Here is a 22,292-nt window from a genome sequence, read left to right on the forward strand (position 1 = left end):
TGTACTGGTTCTAATATTGAATGGATAATCATTAATATTGGTTTTTCCTCATATGAAGGAAGCATTTGTATTATGTGAATTACTCTCTCACTTTGTCTATTTTAATTCATAACAAATTGTATGTTTTTGGCCTTTGAGAATTTCATTTGTCTATATTTATTTCCTACCATGTTTCATAAACATGAGAAGCTTGTATTTGTTATGCTATTACTTGAGAGTAATATTTCTATACTTCATTGTATTTTGTTTGTCACTTTCACTTCAAAAAAAATGAAATTATTGACGAAACATGAACGACAAACACTCTGTCCAAGAACATCTAAGGCACTGACTTTCATTTCCTTTGTTGCTGAAGGACTGTTGTTGTGTGCACTAATATTTCCCATTTATTGATAGCATTATACCTCCAAGTTCCAAATAACTTAATTATGTGTACAAGAGCTTCTATCTGAGCAACGAAAATCGATCTCCTGGTTCGATGTTGTCCACTTTTTTGACTCGAAGTGCCCTCTTAATTTTGGGTTCAACGAATAAGCATCGAGATGCTTCTGGATTTATGTCTTCCACGCAGCTTGGTTGGGTGCTGAGACAAAAAAGCATCAACGACCAACACTATGTCCAAGAGCATCTGAAGCACTGCCTTTCCTTTCCTTTGTTGAGGAGAGATTGTTGTTGTGTGCACCAATGTTTTCCATTTATTGATAGCATTATACCTCTCAGTTCCAAGTAAATCAACTGTGTGTACAAAAGCTTCTACCTTAGCTATGAAAAATGGTCTCCTGATTCGATATTGTCCACTTTTGTGACTCGAAGGACCCTCTTGTATTTGTGTTGAAGGAATAAGCATCGAGATGCTTCAAGCTTTATGCATTCCATGTAGTTTACCTGGGTGTTAAGACAAAAAAACATCAATGACCAACACTCTGTCCAAGAACATCTGAGACACTGCCTTTCCTTTGTTGATGAGGGATTGTTGTTATCTGCACAAATGTTTCCCATTTAATTATAACAATATACCTCCTAATTTCAAGTAATTCAATTATGTGTACAAGAGCTTCTACCTCAGTCACAAAAATCGGTCTCCTGGTTCGATGTTGCCCACTTTTGTGACTTGAAGGACCCTCCTATTTTTGGGTTCAAGGATTAAGCATCGATATGCTTCAAGCTTTATCCCTTCCATGCAGTTTTGCTGAGTGTTAAGACCAAAAAACATCAACGACCAACACTTTGTTCCAGAAAACCTAAAGCACTCGCTTTCTTTTCCTTTGTTGAAATTGTTGTGTGTATCAATGTTTCCCATTTATTGATAGCATTATACCTCTTAGTTTCAAGTAAATCAACTGTCTGTACAAAAGCTTCTACCTTAGCCACGAAGATTGGTCTCTTGGTTCATTGTTGTCCACTTTTGTGACTCGAAGGACCCTCTTGTTTTTGGGTTAAAGGAATAAACATTGACATGCTTCAAGGTTTATGCCTTCCATGGAGCTTGGCTGGGTGTTAAAACCAAAAAATATTAATGACCAACACTCTATCTAATAGCATCTTAGGCACTAGCTTACTTTCCTTTGTTGACGAGGGATTGTTGTTGTGTGCACTAATGTTTCCCATTTATTGATAGCAATATATCTCCCAGTTTCAAATAACTCAATTATGTGTACAAGAGTTTCTACCTCAACCACGAAAATCGGTCTCCTGGTTCGATGTTGCCCCTTTTTGTGACTCAAAGGATCCTCCTACTTTTTGGTTCAAGGAATAAGCATCGATATGCTTTAAGCTTTTTGCCTTCCATGGAGCTTGGCTGGGTGTTGAGACCAAAAAACATCAACGATCAACCCTCTGTCCAAGAGCATCTGAAGCACTGACTTTCCTTTCCTTTGTTGAGGAGGGATTATTGTTGTGTGCACTAATGTTTTCCATTTATTCATAACATTATACCTCTCAGTTCTAAGTAAATCAACTGTGTGTACAGAAGCTTCTAACTTAGCCACGAAGAATGGTCTCCTGATTCGAAGTTGTCCACTTTTGTGACTTGAAGGACCCTTTTGTTTTTGGGTTGAAGGAATATGTATCGAGATGCTTCAAGCTTTATGCCTTCCATGGAACTTGGCTGGGTGTTAAGACAAAAAAATATCAACGACCAACACTCTGTCCAAGAGCATCTGCGGCACTGACTTTCCTTTCCTTTGTTGACGAGAGGGATTGTTGTTGTGTGCATCAATGTTTCCCATTTATTGATATACCTCCCAGTTTCAAGTAACTTAATTATGTGTACAAGAGCTTCTACCTCAGCCATGAAAATCGGTCTCTTGGTTCGATGTTGCCCACTTTTGTAAATTGAAGGACCTTCATATTTTTAGGTTCAAGGAATGAGCATTGAGATGCTTCAAGATTTATGCCTTCCATGCAGCTTGGCTGAGTGGTAAGACCAAAATACATCAACGACCAACACTTTGTCCAAGAGCATCTGAAGCATTGGCTTTCCTTTCCTTTGTTGAGGAGGGATTATTGTTGTGTGCACCAATGTTTCCCATTTATTCATAGCATTATACCTCTCAGTTCTAAGTAAATCAACTATGTGTACAGAAGCTTCTAACTTAGCCACGAAGAATGGTTTCCTTGTTCGATGTTGTCCACTTTTGTGACTCAAAGGACCTTCTTGTTTTTGGGTTGAAGGAATAAACATCGAGATGCTTCAAGCTTTATGCCTTCCATGTAGCTTGGCTGGGTGTTAAGACCAAAAAATATCAACGACCAACACTCTGTCCAAGAGCATCTGAGGCACTGGCTTTTCTTTCCTTTGTTGACGAGAGATTATTGTTGTGTCCACCAATGTTTCCCATTTATCCTGTGCACACCAAATGTCAATTGAGCAAAAATGTTATGTAGATGGAACCAAAAAATAACATATCTTTAGGTCTATGTAAGACAAATGGTATGCATCCTCAAAAGCTCTTAATTTCACATCATACCACCTACATAATGGCATAAACATTATTAGCAAACCAATTTTTCAATGTATCCCACATGTAAGCTAATATTATTGATAATATCGTACCTCCGAGTTCCAAGATTCTCAACTACGTAAACAAGTTCTTCTAGGTCATTAATGGAGAATGATCTCCTAGTTTGAAGCAATGATGATGATGATGATGTCGACCCTTATGTGAACTACTCTCTCACTTTGTCTATGTTAATTCATAACAAATTGCATGTTTTTGGCCTTTGAGAATTTCATTTTTCTCTATTTATTTTCTACCATGTTTCAGAAATATGAGAAACTTGTATTTGTTATGCTATTACTGGAGAGTAATATTTCTATACTTCATTGGATTTTGTTTGTCACTTTCTCTACAAAAAAAAAATTGAAATTACTAACGAAGTTTTACTGACAGATATGTTTTATTCGGTAAATTTGAATTATCGACGAATTTTCAAATTTTAATTACTGATAGAAAAATCCGTCGGTAATACAAATTTTATTTATCGAAAGAAAAATCTGTCGGTAAAATTTGTCGGTTATTCAAATTTTTTTTACCGACAAATTTACCGACGGATTTATCCATCAGTAAAAGGAGCGAGAAATTTCCCGCCCAAAGCTCACCTTATAAGAAGAAGAAACTAACATTGGTGCAATTAAGCAGCATAGGTGAGACTTGAGCCACAAAAGCAAACACATTGCAAAGGGAAACCTCAAGCATTGAGTCTGAGGCTAAGCCATGAAGACTCCTTCTTTAGGATGTTATCTCAGAAGTTGTAGCAGAGCATGAGGCTTGAACCACAAAGGAAACCTAATTAGGAAGCATTGAATCTGAGGCTAAGCCATGAAGACTCCTTCTTTAGAATGTTATCTCAGGAGTTGTAGCAGAGCATGAGGCCTAAACCATAAAGGAAACCTAATTAGGAAGGAAACCTCTGCAATTTGAGTCATTAGTGCACTGTTGATCACTACCCTGAACAGTTTATAAAAAATAGATTTGCACCCTTGTTTAGACAAACTTTTTGAGGGGTTCTTTAGAGAGACTCTTTGAGAGATTTTTGTGAACACTTACCTATATGCTTAGTGAGCATTAATAGAAAAGATAAGAGAGTATGGTTCTTCATTATATTGTATTGTTTATATTTATCATGAGGAACTAAATCTCTCTATGTGTTGAAGCAAAGATGTAACCCTTGTATTGGTATTGTTATATATATATATATATATATATATATATATATATATATATATATATATATATATATATCAAAGTATGATTTTAATATATGTTTGTTATTAGATGAACTGATCACTTATCTTATTTTCCTAGCTTGGGATTGAGTGGGAACTAGTGCCAAGTTGTGGTCCAACTGATTCTCGTCCTACGTTTAGATGCTATGAATAAATTTAAGGCTTTAGTTGGTTATAGGGTCTTGATCTTAATGCATTTAATTCATTCAAGTAGTCAATAAGGAATCATACTGAAGTTTGATGATCCTAGGCTTTAGATGTCAGGAATGGACCTAGAGTTACATTTAAAGAGAACTCCTAAGATATGAATGATTTTGTCTTAATAAATAATGATGGAAGTGACACAAGAGAAGGACAAAGTGGTGAAATCTAGCTTCAACATGTCTTTATTATCCTGAAATTAACCTTTTACTCAAAATTGTTTCAACATATCTTTATGTTTATGCTTCCATAATAATTTTACATTAAAGGAATAAGAGTTGAAGAAACACTAAAATTTTAAACTAATTGTAATCCTAAAATAAAAGTATTTAATAAAAATTTGTATTTTAATAAAATCATCATTATAACATTATATAAAAATTCAATTTGGTCTCAATTTGGAGAAGGATAAAATTACTCCATTTAAAAAAAAAATGGGACTAAATTGAATAAAAATAATAAATATAGAGAACAAATTGAATATTAAACATTGACTTTAACATGTGACATACGGTTGGGTTGACATGTGAACATTTTTTCAAAAAAAAAATTAAAAAAATTAAAAAAAATCACAAAGTGACACGTGATGTCACTATTCATTACTGTTAATTATTTAGACGAAATTAGAAAAAAAATGATCAAATTAAACAAAATTGACAGAAAAATAATATTAAGACTAAATTAATAAAACTAGACGAAAATAAAGATGAAATATATAATTTAATCTTTAAAATATTATAAAATTAGGTAAAGTCATAAGAGGATGGAGACTTTAACATGTTCCAAAATACACTTCCTATAATTTGAAAAACTTGGTTCGGAAATCATGTTCCAAAAATCCTATTCTAAAATTTCTATTATGCCATTCTAATAAAGAAATCATGATCTAAAATTTTTGGAAAGAAAGATTTTCAGAATACGCAATCTTAAAGTTATTTTTATGAATGATAAAATGGTTATTTTAAAGGAAGGATGAAAATGTCCTCTTGAGTATTACATCAAGTCCGAACCGTCCAAAACTATACAGGGAAACATACTTTAATTTAATTTATAATCATAAATTTTAGAGTTTAATATGTTTTCTTTCTTGAAATTAATATAAAATATTATGTTTCATTTTTAAATTAAATTTCAAAATATTTATAATGTATGTAAAACATCTCTTTAAACAAAAATATATGGATATTATATTATAACTCCGTGTTTATTTGTCACGTGACAAACATCTCCACATATAATTTTGTTAAAAATTATTTTACATAGCTCTCATAAAATATAAAGACAAAATATTTTATAATTTAATTTAACAACAAAACATAATTTTTTATAATAATTTGAAGACAAAAAACATATTTACTTAAAATTTTTATTTATTATGTGACACGATTTAGAATAATTAAAAATCAATTTTAAATTTTACAATATAAAATTTTAGATTACACAGGACTAATAAAAAAGCCAATGCCCAATTAACTGCATGAGTTAAAGTCTTTCCTTCTTAAATATCTTATGCTCACTTTCAAAAATATCCATGAAGACAATAATTGAACAAACATCAAAAAGTGCATAGCTTTTTGGAAGGGACAAACTTTTGTTCCTGGATCAGACTAATGAAGAACATGTTTAAGGCTCTCCATGAATCTCTGGTGATAAGTTTGACCCCACTAAGGACCCAAACTTAAGATATGTAACAATAACTCTAGAAAAATAATAATTTCTTTGAAACTCAGTATCAGAACCAAATTAACATATTTATTAATTTTTTAATATAAAAAAAATCTGCAAGTACAAAATCTTATTTGACCCAATATTTGAACTGCATAATAAGCTGATACTGTCATGAGGGTAATCACAAGCAGAAAGCATCATCAAACAGTTAAGAATGACTACAAAGGTTATGCAGAGATAGTTAAATTTTGGTGAAAAATAAACCATATAGAAAAAACCAAATGCTTTTATTCAAGAGGAACAACTGCAGATTACATTGATAAAACTTTCAGAACAATTAAGAACAGAGAACATCATCATACAGCAAAGGTTATACAAAGACAGTTAGATTTTAAACAGAAGAACCAAAAGTAAAACTGATAACTTAACAGTGAAGAGAAAAACCAAATGCTTCTCTATTCATGAGAAACAACAAGCACTTGTTTTCCAACATTGCGGCCACTGAAAAGGCCAACCAAAGCTGAGGGACCATTCTCAAGACCTTCAGCTATGTCTTCCACATACACAACCTTCCCTTCTCTGATGTTAGGCAGAAGAAAATCCAAGAATTTGGGATATAGGTGAACCCAATCCATGAAGTTAAAGCCTTGCAAACGAACCCTCTTGTATATGATCTGTGCCAAGTTTGTTACACCTTCATGTTCAGTAAGATTATACTGTGAGATCATTCCACACACAGGTATGCGACCGTGGAGTCTCATGTTCAGGAGTACAGCATCAAGTGTCTTGCCTCCAACATTCTCAAAGTAGACATCAATGCCTTCTGGAAAGTGCCTGGTTTGTATAATCACATAAACTCGTCACTACTACAGTACCATGTTTTATTACCAGGAACAGTAATTCAAAGTTTTGATGAGCATAAAAAAGTGAGATCTAAATATCTTCAGAATACTGTTAAGAATAGACCTTTTCAAAGCTGCATCAAGATCAGGCTCTTCCTTGTAATTAAAACCTCCATCAAATCCAAATTTATCAGTAAGTAGATCCACCTGATTATGCAAGAAATTTATATTCAAGTAAAAGGACTAAGTATTTTTCTCTAATAAAGCATGATCTATTTCAAATATGTAAAGAAGTGGACTTTAAATCTAATTCGATTTTACAAAATCGGCTAGTAAGGTGTAGTTTGCACCCACTTATATATTGTTAGCTTATATATTGTTAGCTGATGTGGAATCTTCAACATGATATGGTCAACATAATCCTTTACCATATAGTGTTTGTATCAGAATTTAGAAGAAAAACAAGTGCTAATGTTAATCTATGCCACCAATCAATTTTGTAAATCCTTCTTTTATCTTTTATAAGGGAAGTGAGTTGGATTCCAGTATGAATACAAGTGCAAATACAGTAGAGTTTAACTGAGTTCATGCATAGAGCCATAAAGAAATTACTTTTACTATTTTTCTGTATGCTCCAGTATAAGATGTTTTCTGCATTTTACTGCATTTTAGTGCCACCCATAATCTTTGGAAGTTAAAAAAAAAAAATGAATGCAACATGTCTCAGTTTTCATTGAGAAGTGGTTGTTTATTAAAGAGAAATTGCTCAACCTAAAAACTGAGCAGAAACAAGAGAAACAGGCTAACCAAAATAGTAGTATTTCTTGAGCCAAAAACAAAAGAAGTGTCTCAAACAAGGGAACAGATAAGGAATAGGTGATGCTGATTTATGCAGGATTGCAGGTATACTTAGCTTAAACAATTACAACAATACCTTCTCTTTAGATCCAGCACTTCCAACAACATAACAGTCATTCAGTTTGGCGAATTGCCCAACAAGTTGACCAACTGCACCGGAGGCAGCTGAGACAAAAACTTTATCTCCTTTCTGGAGAGAGCCTACTTCAAATAGCCCTGCATATGCAGTCACTCCTGGCATACCTGTGTTACAAGAACAAAACATGTTATCAAATCCGAGTTCAATGAAATCCAGAGGAAGCATGTATAGAGTCAGAATATTAAAAGCTAAAAAGTGTAATATAAATTGATAGAAGTAGATCACAGAATTGTAGATGCACAGCATAGACCTATAAAACAATTTAGCAACAACTTCCAAATGAAAATAACCATGATGCAACGTTTGTTCTCTTCATTATCAAAGCTCCTAAATCAGTGATCAATTCAAGCCAATGACGTTGACTGAACAAAAGAAGCAAATGGAGAAGGAAATAGGAACAAACAGACAGAAAACCAAGTCCTACACATCATGTTCTTCTATGATGCTTAACCCTTAATCTTAATGATACAAGAAGAAAAGGGAGCTGATTATTACAAAGAAACTTCATATGCTGAGAAAAGCTACACAATTAACATATAGATTCTTGCTTTCATGCTTCCATGTTTGCCTGGATATAACTTCATCATATGGTGAAGAGACAGAATGTATGATCTCAAAATATAACAGAAAACATACATACTAAAACTGAGAGATTACCACACATACAAGGTTGTGACAGATGTATAAAAGCACTTTCAGTTCCAAATGAGAATGAGGTTTTCATTTTTTTTTTCTTCTTAATTTTCTCTTTTGAAAGTTCTTATGGAGAATCTTGTATAAACAAATCCTTACACATTGATGGTAAATACCTTTATCCTAATGACACTGAAAAAAGGGTAATCTATTAATGACAAAACTTCCATAAATTCCAACATGCAGTTCATAATGATATCAATGTCAAGTGCATCCTTCATTCAAAGACAGTGTAAGTTGAAATTACAGAACACATACCAAGAATTCCAGTGTAGTAGGTAAGTGGAACATCAGTGTGCTCAATTTTGAAAAGTATTTGAGCAGAGGATAACACGCTATACTCTTCCCAGTTGGTAAAGCCCCACACTAAATCACCTTCCTTATAATCTGGGTGTCCAGACTCCAACACTTTAGACACACCGTATCCTGTTAATGGCTGCAATCACTCAACACTCATCACCAAAGCAAAGATATATTCTTCAATAACAGTTTCCATCATGAACATTCTTTTATTAACTTCAATCTCAATTCAAAAGGTAAAATGAAAAACTCAAACAATAAGAGCAAATTAGTGCATGTGTGGTAAAGAGTGAGTTTTTACAGTGACATTTACACAATAAATTTCTTGGCTTTCACAACAGCTACCTCAAAACTCATAATCATCACCAACACCAATTGGTTGATGGTGTGAATAGCAATTAAACTCGAAGAACAATCTCAAAAACTACAAATGTTAAGAAATTTAAACTCAAATTGCAAAACCCACATCCTGAAATGCATAGATTCCTTCCGATTATCAAACAAAGTATTCACAACTCATACCAATTAAAACCTTTCAATTACACAAACCAGTCCCCGACATCACGAACATGCCAAAAACTTCATTTTTCAAAGATTAATTCACACCAACAAAGACCATATATGTATCTAAAAGCCCATAAACAAAGCTACATTTTATAACGAATCAAACTGCATGATTTGCAGCAACAGCGACAAAAAATGACTTACGGATCCAGGAACGTAGGCACGACTATTGGGGGGTCCTTCTGGTTTGTTCATGAGATTCCTCATGTAAGGATCACAGGACAAGTATAGATTTTTGAGCAGGACACGATTGGAAGCTTCTGGAAGCTTCAATGTTATGGTACTTTCGACAATGTTCAAGTCAGATTCTTTTGGAAAACCTGTGACATGGTCCCTCAGAAGCACTTGCTTGTTCCTTACTTGTGCCATCTTTGTTACTCAACTGGGTCTCTGAGTTTCAATTCTGTTCGATTTATAGACAGAAGGGTTCATCGAGGAGAGAAAATATCCCAAACTGAAAGTTACGTCAGCAATGATGATGTTGCTGACAAAGGAGTTCCTTTTTCTCCATTAATACCCTTAAAGGAAGAAAACGAAAAGTGACAGTGACACTGTTTTCACCATGGAAATTTTACATGCTTCATTTAATTCTACAAACTTAATTCAGAACTAAAATAAATTTAGATAGACATAGACTTAAATAATTAATTTAACTGTTAACCAATTTATATTTGAAATTAATTTCATCAAAGGTGACCCAAATACAATTTTTTATTTTTGTTTTTATTCTGTTTCTTGTGATCTTGATGTGGATTTTGGTTTCGATAGGAATGATTCAAAGAATTCGACTGTCGACAAAAATTAGAAAAGAAAAAAACTGAAAAAATGTATTTTCTTTATAGAACAGAAATGGAAAATTTATATTTTTACTTTTTTCTCAATTTCCTTCAAAATTCAATTTTTTTTATATCGTTTTATGCTCACCATGTTAACCAGGCTTTTATTTTTTTTAGGTATAATTACTTATTTGGTACACCAACTTTTTCATTAAGTTCAATTTGGTACCCAAACTTTTAGTTTGTTCAATTTAGTACCTCAATTTTCTAAAAGGATTCGATTTGGTCCTCTCTGTTATCGTGTCCGTACAGGACACGTGTCAAGTCATGAAATTTTTAATTTAAAAAAACAAAAATTTTCAATTTTTTTTTTTAAAAATTTGAAAACCGCCACGTGTCAGTTTATCATCGTGCCACATGGTAGCTTACAATCATAACACGTGACAGTGTAATAGTTGTTTTCAATTTAGTACCCAAATTTAAATTTTTTGTTCAATTTAGTACCTCAATTTTTTAAAATGATCCAATTTCATCATTTTCCATTTGAGACAAAATTAGTAAATAAGCTTAATTACAACCTATATATACATGTTACAATAATTTTTTCTAATATATATATCAAATCATTTCACTTAAATACTTAAATTATTTTATTTTTTACATTTTAACCTTTGTAACTTTTTACACATGAAATTTTTTACACTTGTAAAAAATAAAATAATTTGAATATTTAGGTGTAGTGTATAAATTCAAAACAATTATTTTAACATGTATATATAAGTTATAATTAAACTTAGTTACTAATTTGGTTTCAAATTGAAAAGGACGAAATTGGATCATTTTAAAAAATTGGGGTACTAAATTGAACCAAAAATTTAAATTGGAGTACTAAATTAAAACAACTTTTACCACTGCCATGTTTCATGATTGTAAGCTGTCACGTGGCACGATGATAAACTGACACGTGCCAGTTTTAAATTTTTTTGAAAAAAAAATATATATTTTTTTAAAAAAATTAATCTTTTTTTAAAAAAAAAAAATCATTCACGTGTCCTGTACGGACACGGTGTTAACTCCAACTTAACAGAGAGGATCAAATTGAATCTCTTTAGAAAATTGGAGTACTAAATTGAACAAACCAAAAGTTTGGGTACCAAATTGAACTTAACAAAAAAAGTTGGGGTACCAAATCAGTAATTATACCGTTTTTCTATTATTAATCGATAAAATTAACAAATATTTTATATTTAAAACGTTAACGATCTGAGGAAAAAAAAACTTTTTATTGTTTCATTAAAGATTGAGGTAACTTGGAGGATCTACTACTTTTTCTTTGGTTAAAATCTCTTTTTGGTCTCAATTTTCGTCAAGTTTTTTCAAATAAGTCCTAATTTTGGTTTTGTATTCAAATAGGTTCCAATTTTCGTCAATTTTGTTCAATTGGGTCTTTTTTTGCTAACACCGTTTAAATCATTAACGATCATGAACAGTGACTGCCACGTGTCACTTCATGGTTTTTTTGAATTTTTTTTTAAAATTTTGTTAATTTTTTTTTAAATGTACACGTGTCAACCTAGGAGTGTGCCACGTGTCACTTCGTGGTTTTTTTGAATTTTTTTTTGAATTTTTTTGAATTTTTTTTGAATTTTTTTTGAATTTTTTTTAAATATCCACGTGTCAACCCACTAGCATGCCACGTGTCAAAGTCAATGTTCTAAATTCAATTTGGTCCCCATATTTGTTATTTTTGTTTAATTAGGTCTCAATTTTTGTTAACATTAACCAATTTGGTCCCTCTCCAAATTAAAACCAAATTTAATTTTTATATTAAAATTCATATTTTTTATTAAATATCTTTATATAATATATTAAAATTCACATCATTATAATTTTGACATAAAAATTAAATTTGGTCACATCTTCTATAGGGACGAAATTGGTTAATCTTAACAAAAATTAGGACCTAATTGAACAAAAATAACAAATATCCAAATTGAATATAGAATATTGACTTTGACACGTGACACACTGCTAGATTGACACGTGGATATTTAAAAAATAATTCAAAAAAATAAAATAAAAAATTCAAAAAAACCACAAAGGGACACGTGGCACACTCCTGGGTTGACACGTGTACATTTAAAAAAAATTTAAAAAAATTTTAAAAAAAATTAAAAATTAAAATTAAAAATAAAAAAAATTCAAAAAAACCACAAAATGACACGTGGCAGTCACTGTTCATGGCCGTTAATGATTTAAACGGTGTTAGCAAAAAAGGATCTAATTGAACATAATTGACGAAAATTGGGACCTATTTGAACACAAAACCAAAATTAGGACTTATTTGAAAAAACTTGACGAAATTTGGGACCAAAAAGATATTTTAACCTTTTTCTTTTTAGATAGTTTACAAAGAAAGAAAGAGAAGAATACTTATTTTATCTTTCAAAAATATTTTTTCACTGGTCTTTTCTAAGATGTATTCTATGTTTGAAACGTCTTTTTTAAAGATATTAAATAAAAAATTGCAAACAAAACTATACTGATTGAAAATTAAATCAAATTATTAATAAAACTAAAAAAATATGTACTTAACTTTTTTAACTTTGCATTCATCATAATTTGAATTTTTTATTATAAAATATTAGTGAAAATCCATACTCACGTGTGTTTTTATTTTTTTATAACCAAAAATAATAAAACTATAATTGTAATTATAGAAATCAATATAAATAATTTTTAGAATTTTATTATAAATAATTATTTGAATTTAAAAAATGGTTAAAATTAAAAAGAATGATCAAATAAATTTTAAAAAATATCACTTAAAAAGAATAAATTTAATAAATAATTATTTTAATTAAAAAATATATTTAAATGGTAAAAATAGAAAATAAATATGCAAATTAAAAAGTCTTTTTCTATAATAGTATATATATAGTTAACAAGTGGAAACACCAACTTTTTTTAATTTGAATAACAAAATAAATTAATTTTTATCATAATTATTAAAAAATAAGATATAAAGTAAAATAATTTTACAAATTTATTATAAATAATTAATTAAATTTTAAAAAATAAAATAATTTATATCGATAATATATATATATACATATATATATATATATATATATATATGTATATATATATACACATCAGAGATATTTATAAAATAATTACAAAGATATCCTTTCTTTATTAGTAAGTATAAATGCATCACTGATATTTTGATTTTGATTTAGGAAAAATCACAATAATAATAATAAGGGTTAAATATGTTTTTGGTCCCTCAAGTTTCAGTGAATTTTGTAATTAGTTCATTTTTGAAACTTTATACTAATTTAGTCATTCATTTTTAGAGATGCGTGGATCTAATCCTTCTTACCAAATTTTGCTAAGTTTATTTGATATTTTAAACACATTGTATGATAATATTTGAGTTAACATTGAAGCGAAAATGTGTCAAACAGTGTAAACAATTCAAATACTATCATGAAATGCGCTTGAAACATCATATCAACTTAACAAATTTTGGTTAAAATGACTAAATTCACGCATTTTTTAAGATGAAGGACTAAATTGGTCAAAAGTGTTGGTGGGACTAATTCCAAATTTAACTAAAACTTGAGGGACAAAAATATATTTAACCCTAATAATAAACTAATAATGATTAACAAGTTTTGTTATTATGTAACTAAGTATGTCACGATTCTATTAATACTGAGTTTTAAAACGAATTGGAAATTAAAATTATAATGTAGTATGAATGTACAATTGTTAGTCAAATAATTTTTTTATATTTTATATAGTTAAAAAAACAAAGGTTTTAATGTATTTTAAAAAAAATCATGTTTCTTAATTTATTATTTTATTTATTTATTTTTAAATTATAATTATTTTATATTGAATTCATGAATGGTTTTTCTTTAAGATTTAGTAAAACCATTCATTTTTACTTTATTATATCTCAATTTTTTTGTTGCACAATTTTAAAAGATTGACAATTATTTATTTGATTAACTACCAAATCTCTTTCAAATTTGATTTTTCATCAAATTTACACATATCTCCACTCAATAGTGCAGAATTAACTTTGGATTTACTTTAATTTAATTTAATTATTATAGAGAAAAAATGTTCATAAAAATGATGAAAGTGATCCCAAATTGAAAATGAACTTCGCAATATGAGATGATATTATTGGACCTCCTTTTTCTCCAATAAGATTACCCTTTTCACTCTTTAAATGAGAAAAACGTGACAAAGGAGAACACGATAGTGACATTGTTTTCACTCCTTTACACGCTTCATTTCGTTATCGAAACTTAATTCTGAACTAAAATAGATTTAAATAATAAACATTGTCCTAATATATATATAGATGTTAAGTGTATTAAGTCAAGTTAGTTATGCTTGTTATGTTATAAATATTCTTCTTCTTATATCCATAATATACATAATATAGAAAGTGCTTTCACAATATTTATATTAGTTTCTCTAATGTTTAAAATAGATCAGAAAATGGTATCATCACCATATATTTGAACAAATAATTGAACAAATAACACATCATTACTAGATTTTTTTATAAAGAGTCTAAAATCAACTTTACCTCTAATAAAGTTACCTTTGATTAGAAAGTGACTATGAGCTTACTTCAAACTTTAACTTGAATATGTGTTAAGGAAATTCAAAATCCTCAAATTCTGGAGGTTGTTCTTCATAAACTTCCTCTTTGATAAATCTATTTAAGAGAGTATTCTTCACATCCATTTGATAAAGCTTAAAGTTCAACATTAATTCAATAGTTAGCAAAATTCTGATTGCCTCTAGTGTTGCTACTAGTGCGTAGGTCTCCTCATAATCAATTCTTTTTTCTTGACTATAAATCTTAGCCACCAACCTAGCTTTGTTTTTGATAATGCAACTAGAATCGTCCAACTCTTTTCTAAAAACCCAATTGGTTATGATCAATCACTTGTTGAGTCTTAGTCCTTGGAATAAGTTCCCATTCATCATTCCTCTTGAACTAGTTTAACTCATCTTGCATTGCTAGGAACCAATTTTCATCTTTTAATCCATCTTCCATTGTCTTTGGTTATACTTAGGGCACAAAAGCAACATTCATGCATAATTGACTCAGTTGTCTTCTAATAGAGACAGTCTTGGATACATCCCATATGACATTCTCTAATGACATGTCTCTTGGGACAGTCCAATCCTTAGGTAGGTTAGCTCTATGAGTTTTGCTTGTATCAACAAATTACTTTTTAACTTGGGTTGCTTGAGGCTCCTTGGTTGAATATGCATTTGTTTCGTAAGAATTTTCACCATCTCTTGGTTCAAGCATTTTAGTTTTATTCTCTATACATTCATCAAATGCAACATGGATAAATTCCTCAACAGTTAAGGCTCTTTTATTATACACCCTATATGTTTTGCTAGTCAGTGAATAACCTAAAAAGATACCTTGATTAGCTTTAGAATCAAATTTGCAAAGGTTAGACTTGCCATTGTTTAACATAACATTTGCAACACCAAATACTTTAAAATATGTGAGATATTTGGTTTCCAACCTTTAAAGAGTTCATACAATGTGAGTTCCAAAATAGGTGTTATTAAAACTCTATTTAGGACATAACACGTAGTCCTTAGATCTGCCTAAAAGTATTTTAGCAAATAATTCTCATTTAACATTGTTTTTGCTAATTCTTTTAAGGATATGTTTTTCCTCTCTACAACAACATTTTTATGTGGTGTTCTAGGACGGAAAAATTATGAGAAATGTCATATTTTTCACAAAAAGTTTCAAAAGCTTTATTTTGTAATTCATCCCATGATCACTTCGAAGGGATTTAGTTTTCAAATCTTTTCATTTTGTATAATATTGACAAATTTCTTAACACGTTATCTTTCATTTAATTATTCTTGTAATGAAAAAAGAGTAAAAAATAGTTGTTTAGATACAAATTCAACATTACATTGAGATGTTGTAAATAGTACATAGTTAATAAATTCTGTGAGAAAAAAATGACACTTTGAGGGTAATTTCAACAAAAGTCAAGCTAGTTATTATTTTACCAATTTTTATATATGCATGACCATGAGAAAATATAAGTCACTAAAACAAATTTTAGTAGAGTAAAAATATTTAAATAATAATCAATTTTAGAGACTAAAAATAATTAGTTATTATAGTGATTAATTTAGATACAAATTTATAAACTGAAAATTATTGATATCTAAAATAGTCTTCATGAATAAAAAAATATAGTTAGTTTGTTTTTAAATTGGTCTCAATTAGTGTAATCAGTAGTGAAACTTGGACAAAAATTTCAGAGGATTAAATTATATTTTTTATTTATAAATAATTTTTTTAATTAAATAAAAGTTTTCATTTCCTCTTATAATTTTCTCTATTCAAAACAAGCACATATGATAGTAGAATTCAAAAAATATATGACAATAATATATATAAAAGTGAAACATAAAGTTTATCATCAACAATAATATATTAAAAAAAGCAAAAATTACCTTTAGTGAGAGAGTTGTTCTTCACTCTTTCAATGACTTAAAAATCTTCAATAATTGAATCATAACTAAAGTTTCCCTTTCAATATAGATTATCATACTACTTGCTAAATATTCAACCTTCATCTTATTTCTCAACATATTATTGATTATTTTTCGTTGCAGAAAAATATCTTTCAGTTGTAGCTAAAAACTGGAATAATCATGATATGGATCCCATTTTATGTAAGTCCTTCGTATCTCATCAATTTGATTTGGTGGATATTTATTTGAGGATGCTTGCATAGATCACGTTCTAATGAATTTTCAAATTCATTATAGGAACTCTAAGAACTTTAGATATTTGTTTTTCATTTTCTTCAATTCTTGGATTCTCATGAAATTTTCAAGTTTAGTTGACGTAGATGTATTTTTTTCATCTTCATCACAAGTTTTTCTCTTGAAAAAAGAATAAATTTTTTTACTATTTATCATAATTTTTCCAATATAACTTTGTCACCTCTCACTTATATTGGAAAAGATAAAATTATGAATACCCTAAATTAAATATTAAAACCAAGACTTCATATTTTGAGAAAATTAACCACTTCTAAATGATTAGCTTCCATTATCTTAAAGTAAATTCCTAATACTGTTCTTCCCTTACACAACTCCAAACCCTAAAATAGCTCTATCTACACAAAGAAGAGTTTGACTAATAATTAGATCATGATTTTATTATCTCTAACAAATAAAGATATGCCTATAGCGTAGAAAAGTCACATACAAGAGAAAAACATATTGCTTCAAAGAGAAAATGTTAAAAAATCAACTTACTCAAATAAAAAATTGTTTGGTCCAAATTGTTTCTTAGCTCCTCAATTTCGCTGTGGTGCAATTTGATTTTAAAAATGATAAGAGATTAAGGATAAAAATTGAGATAGAAAGAAGAGGTGAGGAAGAGAGGTACGAAAGGAAAAACAGCCAAATAAAAGAGAACAAGAAATAAATAACAAAAGAAGAAGAAAACATAGTTTTCAAATTAAAAAAAAAACTTTTTTAACCTAAATTAAAATAAATAATAAATTAATATATAAATATATTTTAAAATATATAAAAAAATAAAAAATGAAAAACATTGGAGGAACTGTGACTCCCTTTCTAAAACCAATTTAAATTTATTCCCACTCCTGAAAGAAAAGCATGTGTATTTTAATGATTAAGACCTTGTGCATTTAATTTCTTTTTTCCAATTCCATATTTATTCATCACTAGTTACAATGAGGATCAAGTTATGTAAACCCTCTATAAATTTTCTTTCACAAACAAGAAAAAAGAGAGTGTTATTCTAGAATTTGAAAAAAATGCAAAGGTTAATGAGTGGTATATTGATTCTAGGTTTTGTTTCAGCCACATTATGTCTGAACAACTATGTTGAAACCAAAGTCAAATATTTTAATGTGATGGATTATGGAGCTTATGCTGATGGCACAACCGATGATTCAAATGTATATATCAGTTTTTTTTTTTTTTTTTACTTTCGTTTCTCTTTCACTCTTAATATAAATGTGTTATATACTTTCTTCATTCTTGGTTTTGGTTTTGCTTACCTTTAAATATTCAAATAAATAAATCACATTTTTTTTATAATGAGTGGCTTATACTTTCACCTTGATTAAACTTTAATACCATCTTATAATATTAATTTGATTCTAATTATAAAATAATCTTTTAAAATGAATGAAAAAATTGATTTTTTTTTATAATAATCATTTGATTGTAGTATTCTTTTGTGTCTAACGAATGGAAGTGTGATCTTGAATCATTTGTGTTAATTGATTGTAGGCAATTTCAAATGCATGGCAAGATGTGTGTGGAGAGGAAGGGCCAGCAACTCTAGTGATACCTTCAAACAAAATATTTATGGTGAAAAGATTAAACCTAAATGGTCCATGCATGGCTCCAAACGTTCGCATTAAGGTATTTAATAGTGTATTTAATAAGGTTGAATATTTTTTTTTTCTCCAAACTATTATTAAAAAAACTTTGTCATCAGATTCAGAATAAATTGTAAAGTATTTCATCTATGTACTCTATGAAAGTAATCTAAATATTTAAGTAGATTGAACCCACTTTCATCTATATGTGTCCATTTGGTATCTATTTATAAAAATGTGTCAATTAAGTCTCAACTTTTGAAAAGATGCTTTAATTATGTTTTTTTCAGCAAAAAAATATTAACACCGTTAACAGTATTGATATTTAAAATGACTTACAAAATTAAATATTGATACTTATATTAAAACTTAGTGGTAAAAGTCAATGAATTAAGTTAATGACTGTAGTAAATTTTGTCTGTAAGGGATTTGATTAAGACACTTCTTCAAAAGTTGGGAGTAGATTAACACATTTCTAAAAACAGGTACCAAACTGACACATTTAAACAAAAATGGATACCATCCAACTAATTAAGATTCTCCTCATCAAATGACATGTAAAGACTATATTACAGTTGACCGTGAAATTCCATCAATGAATGAAAAATATATGTATTAACAGAGACAACACCTATGAAAAATGAATCCAACCATTAACACCATTTTCAACCCATTTTAAAAGAATGTATTTAACTTTCTCGTTTTTACATGATGTATCACTTAAACTCGCACTTAAATTCAACAGAATCATTTACTCAAATTTATAGTCAAAGTTTAATCATTTTCTTCTTCTTTTGTTTTGTTTTCCTGTAATTTCATTGCAGTTTGAAGGGAAGATAGTTGCTCCATCTATGAATGAATGGGTTGGTGATTCGTTCAGTTGGATTCAGATTTTCTATGTAAATGGTTTAACAATTGAGGGTGATGGAGGAATGATTGATGGCAATGGTTCCACTTGGTGGAAGAAATGCAGAAAATGCAGAAGGCCAACAGTATGATATATCATATTCTTTTTTCTACTTTCCACTTTGTTTCTTATCCCATTTCTTCATTTACTTGAAATTTCTTTAGCTCATAAAATGCAATCAGATTGTAATTATTTTCTTAATCTCAAAGCCTTGTGGTTGAAAATTTTCATATAAATTTGATGCAGTCCTTACGTTTTCATTCCTGTAATGGTCTTACTGTGAAATCTCTGAGTATGAGGAACAGTCCTAAAGCTCACATATCAGTAAATGGTTGCAATGGAGCGTTATTCTCTCATATCAATATCAATTCTCCTCCAAAAACTCCTAACACCGATGGCTTTGACATTGCCAATTCCAAAAATATATTAATCCAAGATTCTACTCTAAAAACAGGTAAACTAATAAGAAAAATGACTACACATTTTTTATTATTTTTTTTGTTATTTTTCTGGTATGTTTTCAAAATATACTAATTTTAGTATATTAAAATCTTTTCAATATACTTTAAAATAATAAAACTAAAAAAAAAATATTTTGAAGATACAATAGAAAAATAAGAAAAAAATAGAGAAAGTATTTAAACTGAAATACCTGTATTATTGATATAGTTAACCAAGTTTTCATCTTGTTCAATGCATTTAAGCTAAATTATTATGTAAAACATTGCAATTTACCGTTTCTTTCTGAACAGGTGATGATTGTATTGCCATCAATGGTGGTTGTTCTTACATCAATGCAACTCGAATTTTTTGCAAAGGAGGCCATGGGATAAGGTTTGTATAAATTGTATCACATAGTTTCTGTAATGTTAAATTGTTTTTTATTTTGAAAGTTGATGTTATAATAAAGTTAAATATTTGATGGAACTGGGCATGACATGTAATGAAACATTTATGAATCACTCAGCATTGGAAGCCTTGGTAGAAATAAATCCTATGAGACAGTTGAAGAGGTACATGTACAAAATTGCAGGCACCACAAATGGAGCAAGAATCAAGACATGGCCGGTGAGTAACTTATGTAAAATACTTCATATCAATTTGAATTCTCTGCAGGTTCTTTTGTATTATTTTTTTACTGTGTCTTTATAATACACTGATTACCACTAATTTTAATTTTTTAAAATATATTAAAAAAATATTTAAAATATCAACACAGTATATTTTTAATGCTCAAGTACCAAAACAACCAGTAAAATATCACTCTACCTTCATCTCTCTCTCTCTCTCTCTCTCTATATATATATATATATATATATATATATATAATATTAGTAATAATAACATTGTTAATTTTCATAGATATTTTATCTCTCAAACTTCAAAAGTGAACTTTAAATTTAACATAATCATACAAAATCATACAAAATTGATTTTTACATACTTTCTTCACTTTGAGACCTATATTTTGATTGTGAGATTAAATATTATTAAATTATCTCATAGCAAGTAACACAATAGGATTAATAATAAATTTTGATAGAGTAAACTTCGGATAACTCTAATTCTATATTAAAGAGTAGTCATTAAATCTTTTTCAATCTTAAAAAAAAACGTGTAATATGATATTTATAAACACCAATATATTATTAATTCGTCTGGTTTATAATGGAGGTGAGTTCTCCATGTTTAATGTCTCATAATATCATTTTAGTTATTATCTTTACATTCCCCAATTTTGTGCAGGGTGGATCAGGCTATGCAAGAAAAATCACGTTTGAAGAGATCATATTGCAAAATGCTAAGAATTCAATTATTATAGACCAATACTATGGCATTAAAACCCTAAGTGAAATGGTATAAACTTGAATTTGCATTCACATTATTATGTTAAGTGATTTCAACAATTGTTCAATTTTGATTTGAAATAATTGTGGGGTAACAGGAAGATGAAGATGATGCAGTGAGGGTGAGTGAAGTGACTTACAGAGGGTTCGATGGAACTTCTGCTAATGAGAAAGCAATTAACTTGAAGTGTACCCCATCAAGTTGTTTCAACATTACATTAGATCAAATTTACATTATCTCTTCAAAATCTTCAAAACATGTATATGCTTTTTGCAAGAATATTGCTAATGTCACAATTGGATCCACCGTTCCAAAAATATATTGTAAATAAAATAAATTCCCATGCCAGCCTTAGTGGTGGTGGATTTAATGTAAGAGAAATGAAGTTTGTTAGATATTCCCAATATTTGGGGCATTTGTCAGAAAGAATACGGGGATCTTGTTGGGTCTTTCGAGAGAGGATCACCGGAAAGATTTAACTTAAGTCGGCCACCATACGAATCAGGCTATGATACCTTGGGTTTTTTGAGAGAGGATTACCGGGAAGATTTAATACCAATGAGACATGAGCTCAATCCACACATAAGGGATTGACATCACTCTTAACCCAAAACCTTAAGACGATGAGTTTATAGGTCTTCATCCTTATATGGAGTTCAACTTTCTCATCTTTTACTTAAGGTGGGATTTAGACTCACACTTGGATTCACAATAGACATTGTGAATTTAGTGTATTTTTCTCAATTTTCTTTCCTAATCATCCTTACTTTCAAAAACATATCCTAAACCTTTTTTTATTAATAATAAAAGATAATTTAATA

At 29.4% G+C, this 22,292-nt stretch overlaps 1 protein-coding gene and 1 pseudogene across 1 annotated transcript; one reads left to right on the top strand and one right to left on the bottom strand.

Moving 5' to 3' along the window:
• Positions 1 to 6,365: 6,365 nt before the first annotated feature.
• LOC114167137 (2-alkenal reductase (NADP(+)-dependent)-like) lies at positions 6,366 to 9,990 on the bottom strand. Its single transcript, XM_028052111.1, has 5 exons — positions 9,638 to 9,990; positions 8,888 to 9,065; positions 7,874 to 8,040; positions 7,064 to 7,146; positions 6,366 to 6,931 (listed from the first exon to the last, which is right to left on the bottom strand). Exons 1-5 carry the CDS (start codon positions 9,860 to 9,862, stop codon positions 6,553 to 6,555), a joined length of 1,032 nt encoding a protein of 343 aa, XP_027907912.1. The 5' UTR covers positions 9,863 to 9,990; the 3' UTR covers positions 6,366 to 6,552.
• An 8,252-nt stretch (positions 9,991 to 18,242) lies between these two features.
• LOC114166944 lies at positions 18,243 to 22,065 on the top strand (annotated as a pseudogene).
• The last annotated feature ends 227 nt before the right edge of the window (positions 22,066 to 22,292 follow it).

The sequence above is a fragment of the Vigna unguiculata genome, chromosome 10 (genome assembly GCF_004118075.2).
Source record: "Vigna unguiculata cultivar IT97K-499-35 chromosome 10, ASM411807v1, whole genome shotgun sequence".
Taxonomy (NCBI): Eukaryota; Viridiplantae; Streptophyta; class Magnoliopsida; order Fabales; family Fabaceae; genus Vigna; species Vigna unguiculata.

Excerpts from the sequence above, each read along its gene's own strand:
- LOC114167137 (XM_028052111.1), bottom strand. The coding sequence starts at position 9,862 with ATGGCACAAGTAAGGAACAAGCAAGTGCTTCTGAGGGACCATGTCACA. Across the intron at positions 9,066-9,637 it reads GTGCCTACGTTCCTGGATCC|CCATTAACAGGATACGGTGT; the intron begins GTAAGTCATTTT and ends GAGTGATTGCAG. Across the intron at positions 6,932-7,063 it reads CTTGATGCAGCTTTGAAAAG|GCACTTTCCAGAAGGCATTG; the intron begins GTCTATTCTTAA and ends TATACAAACCAG.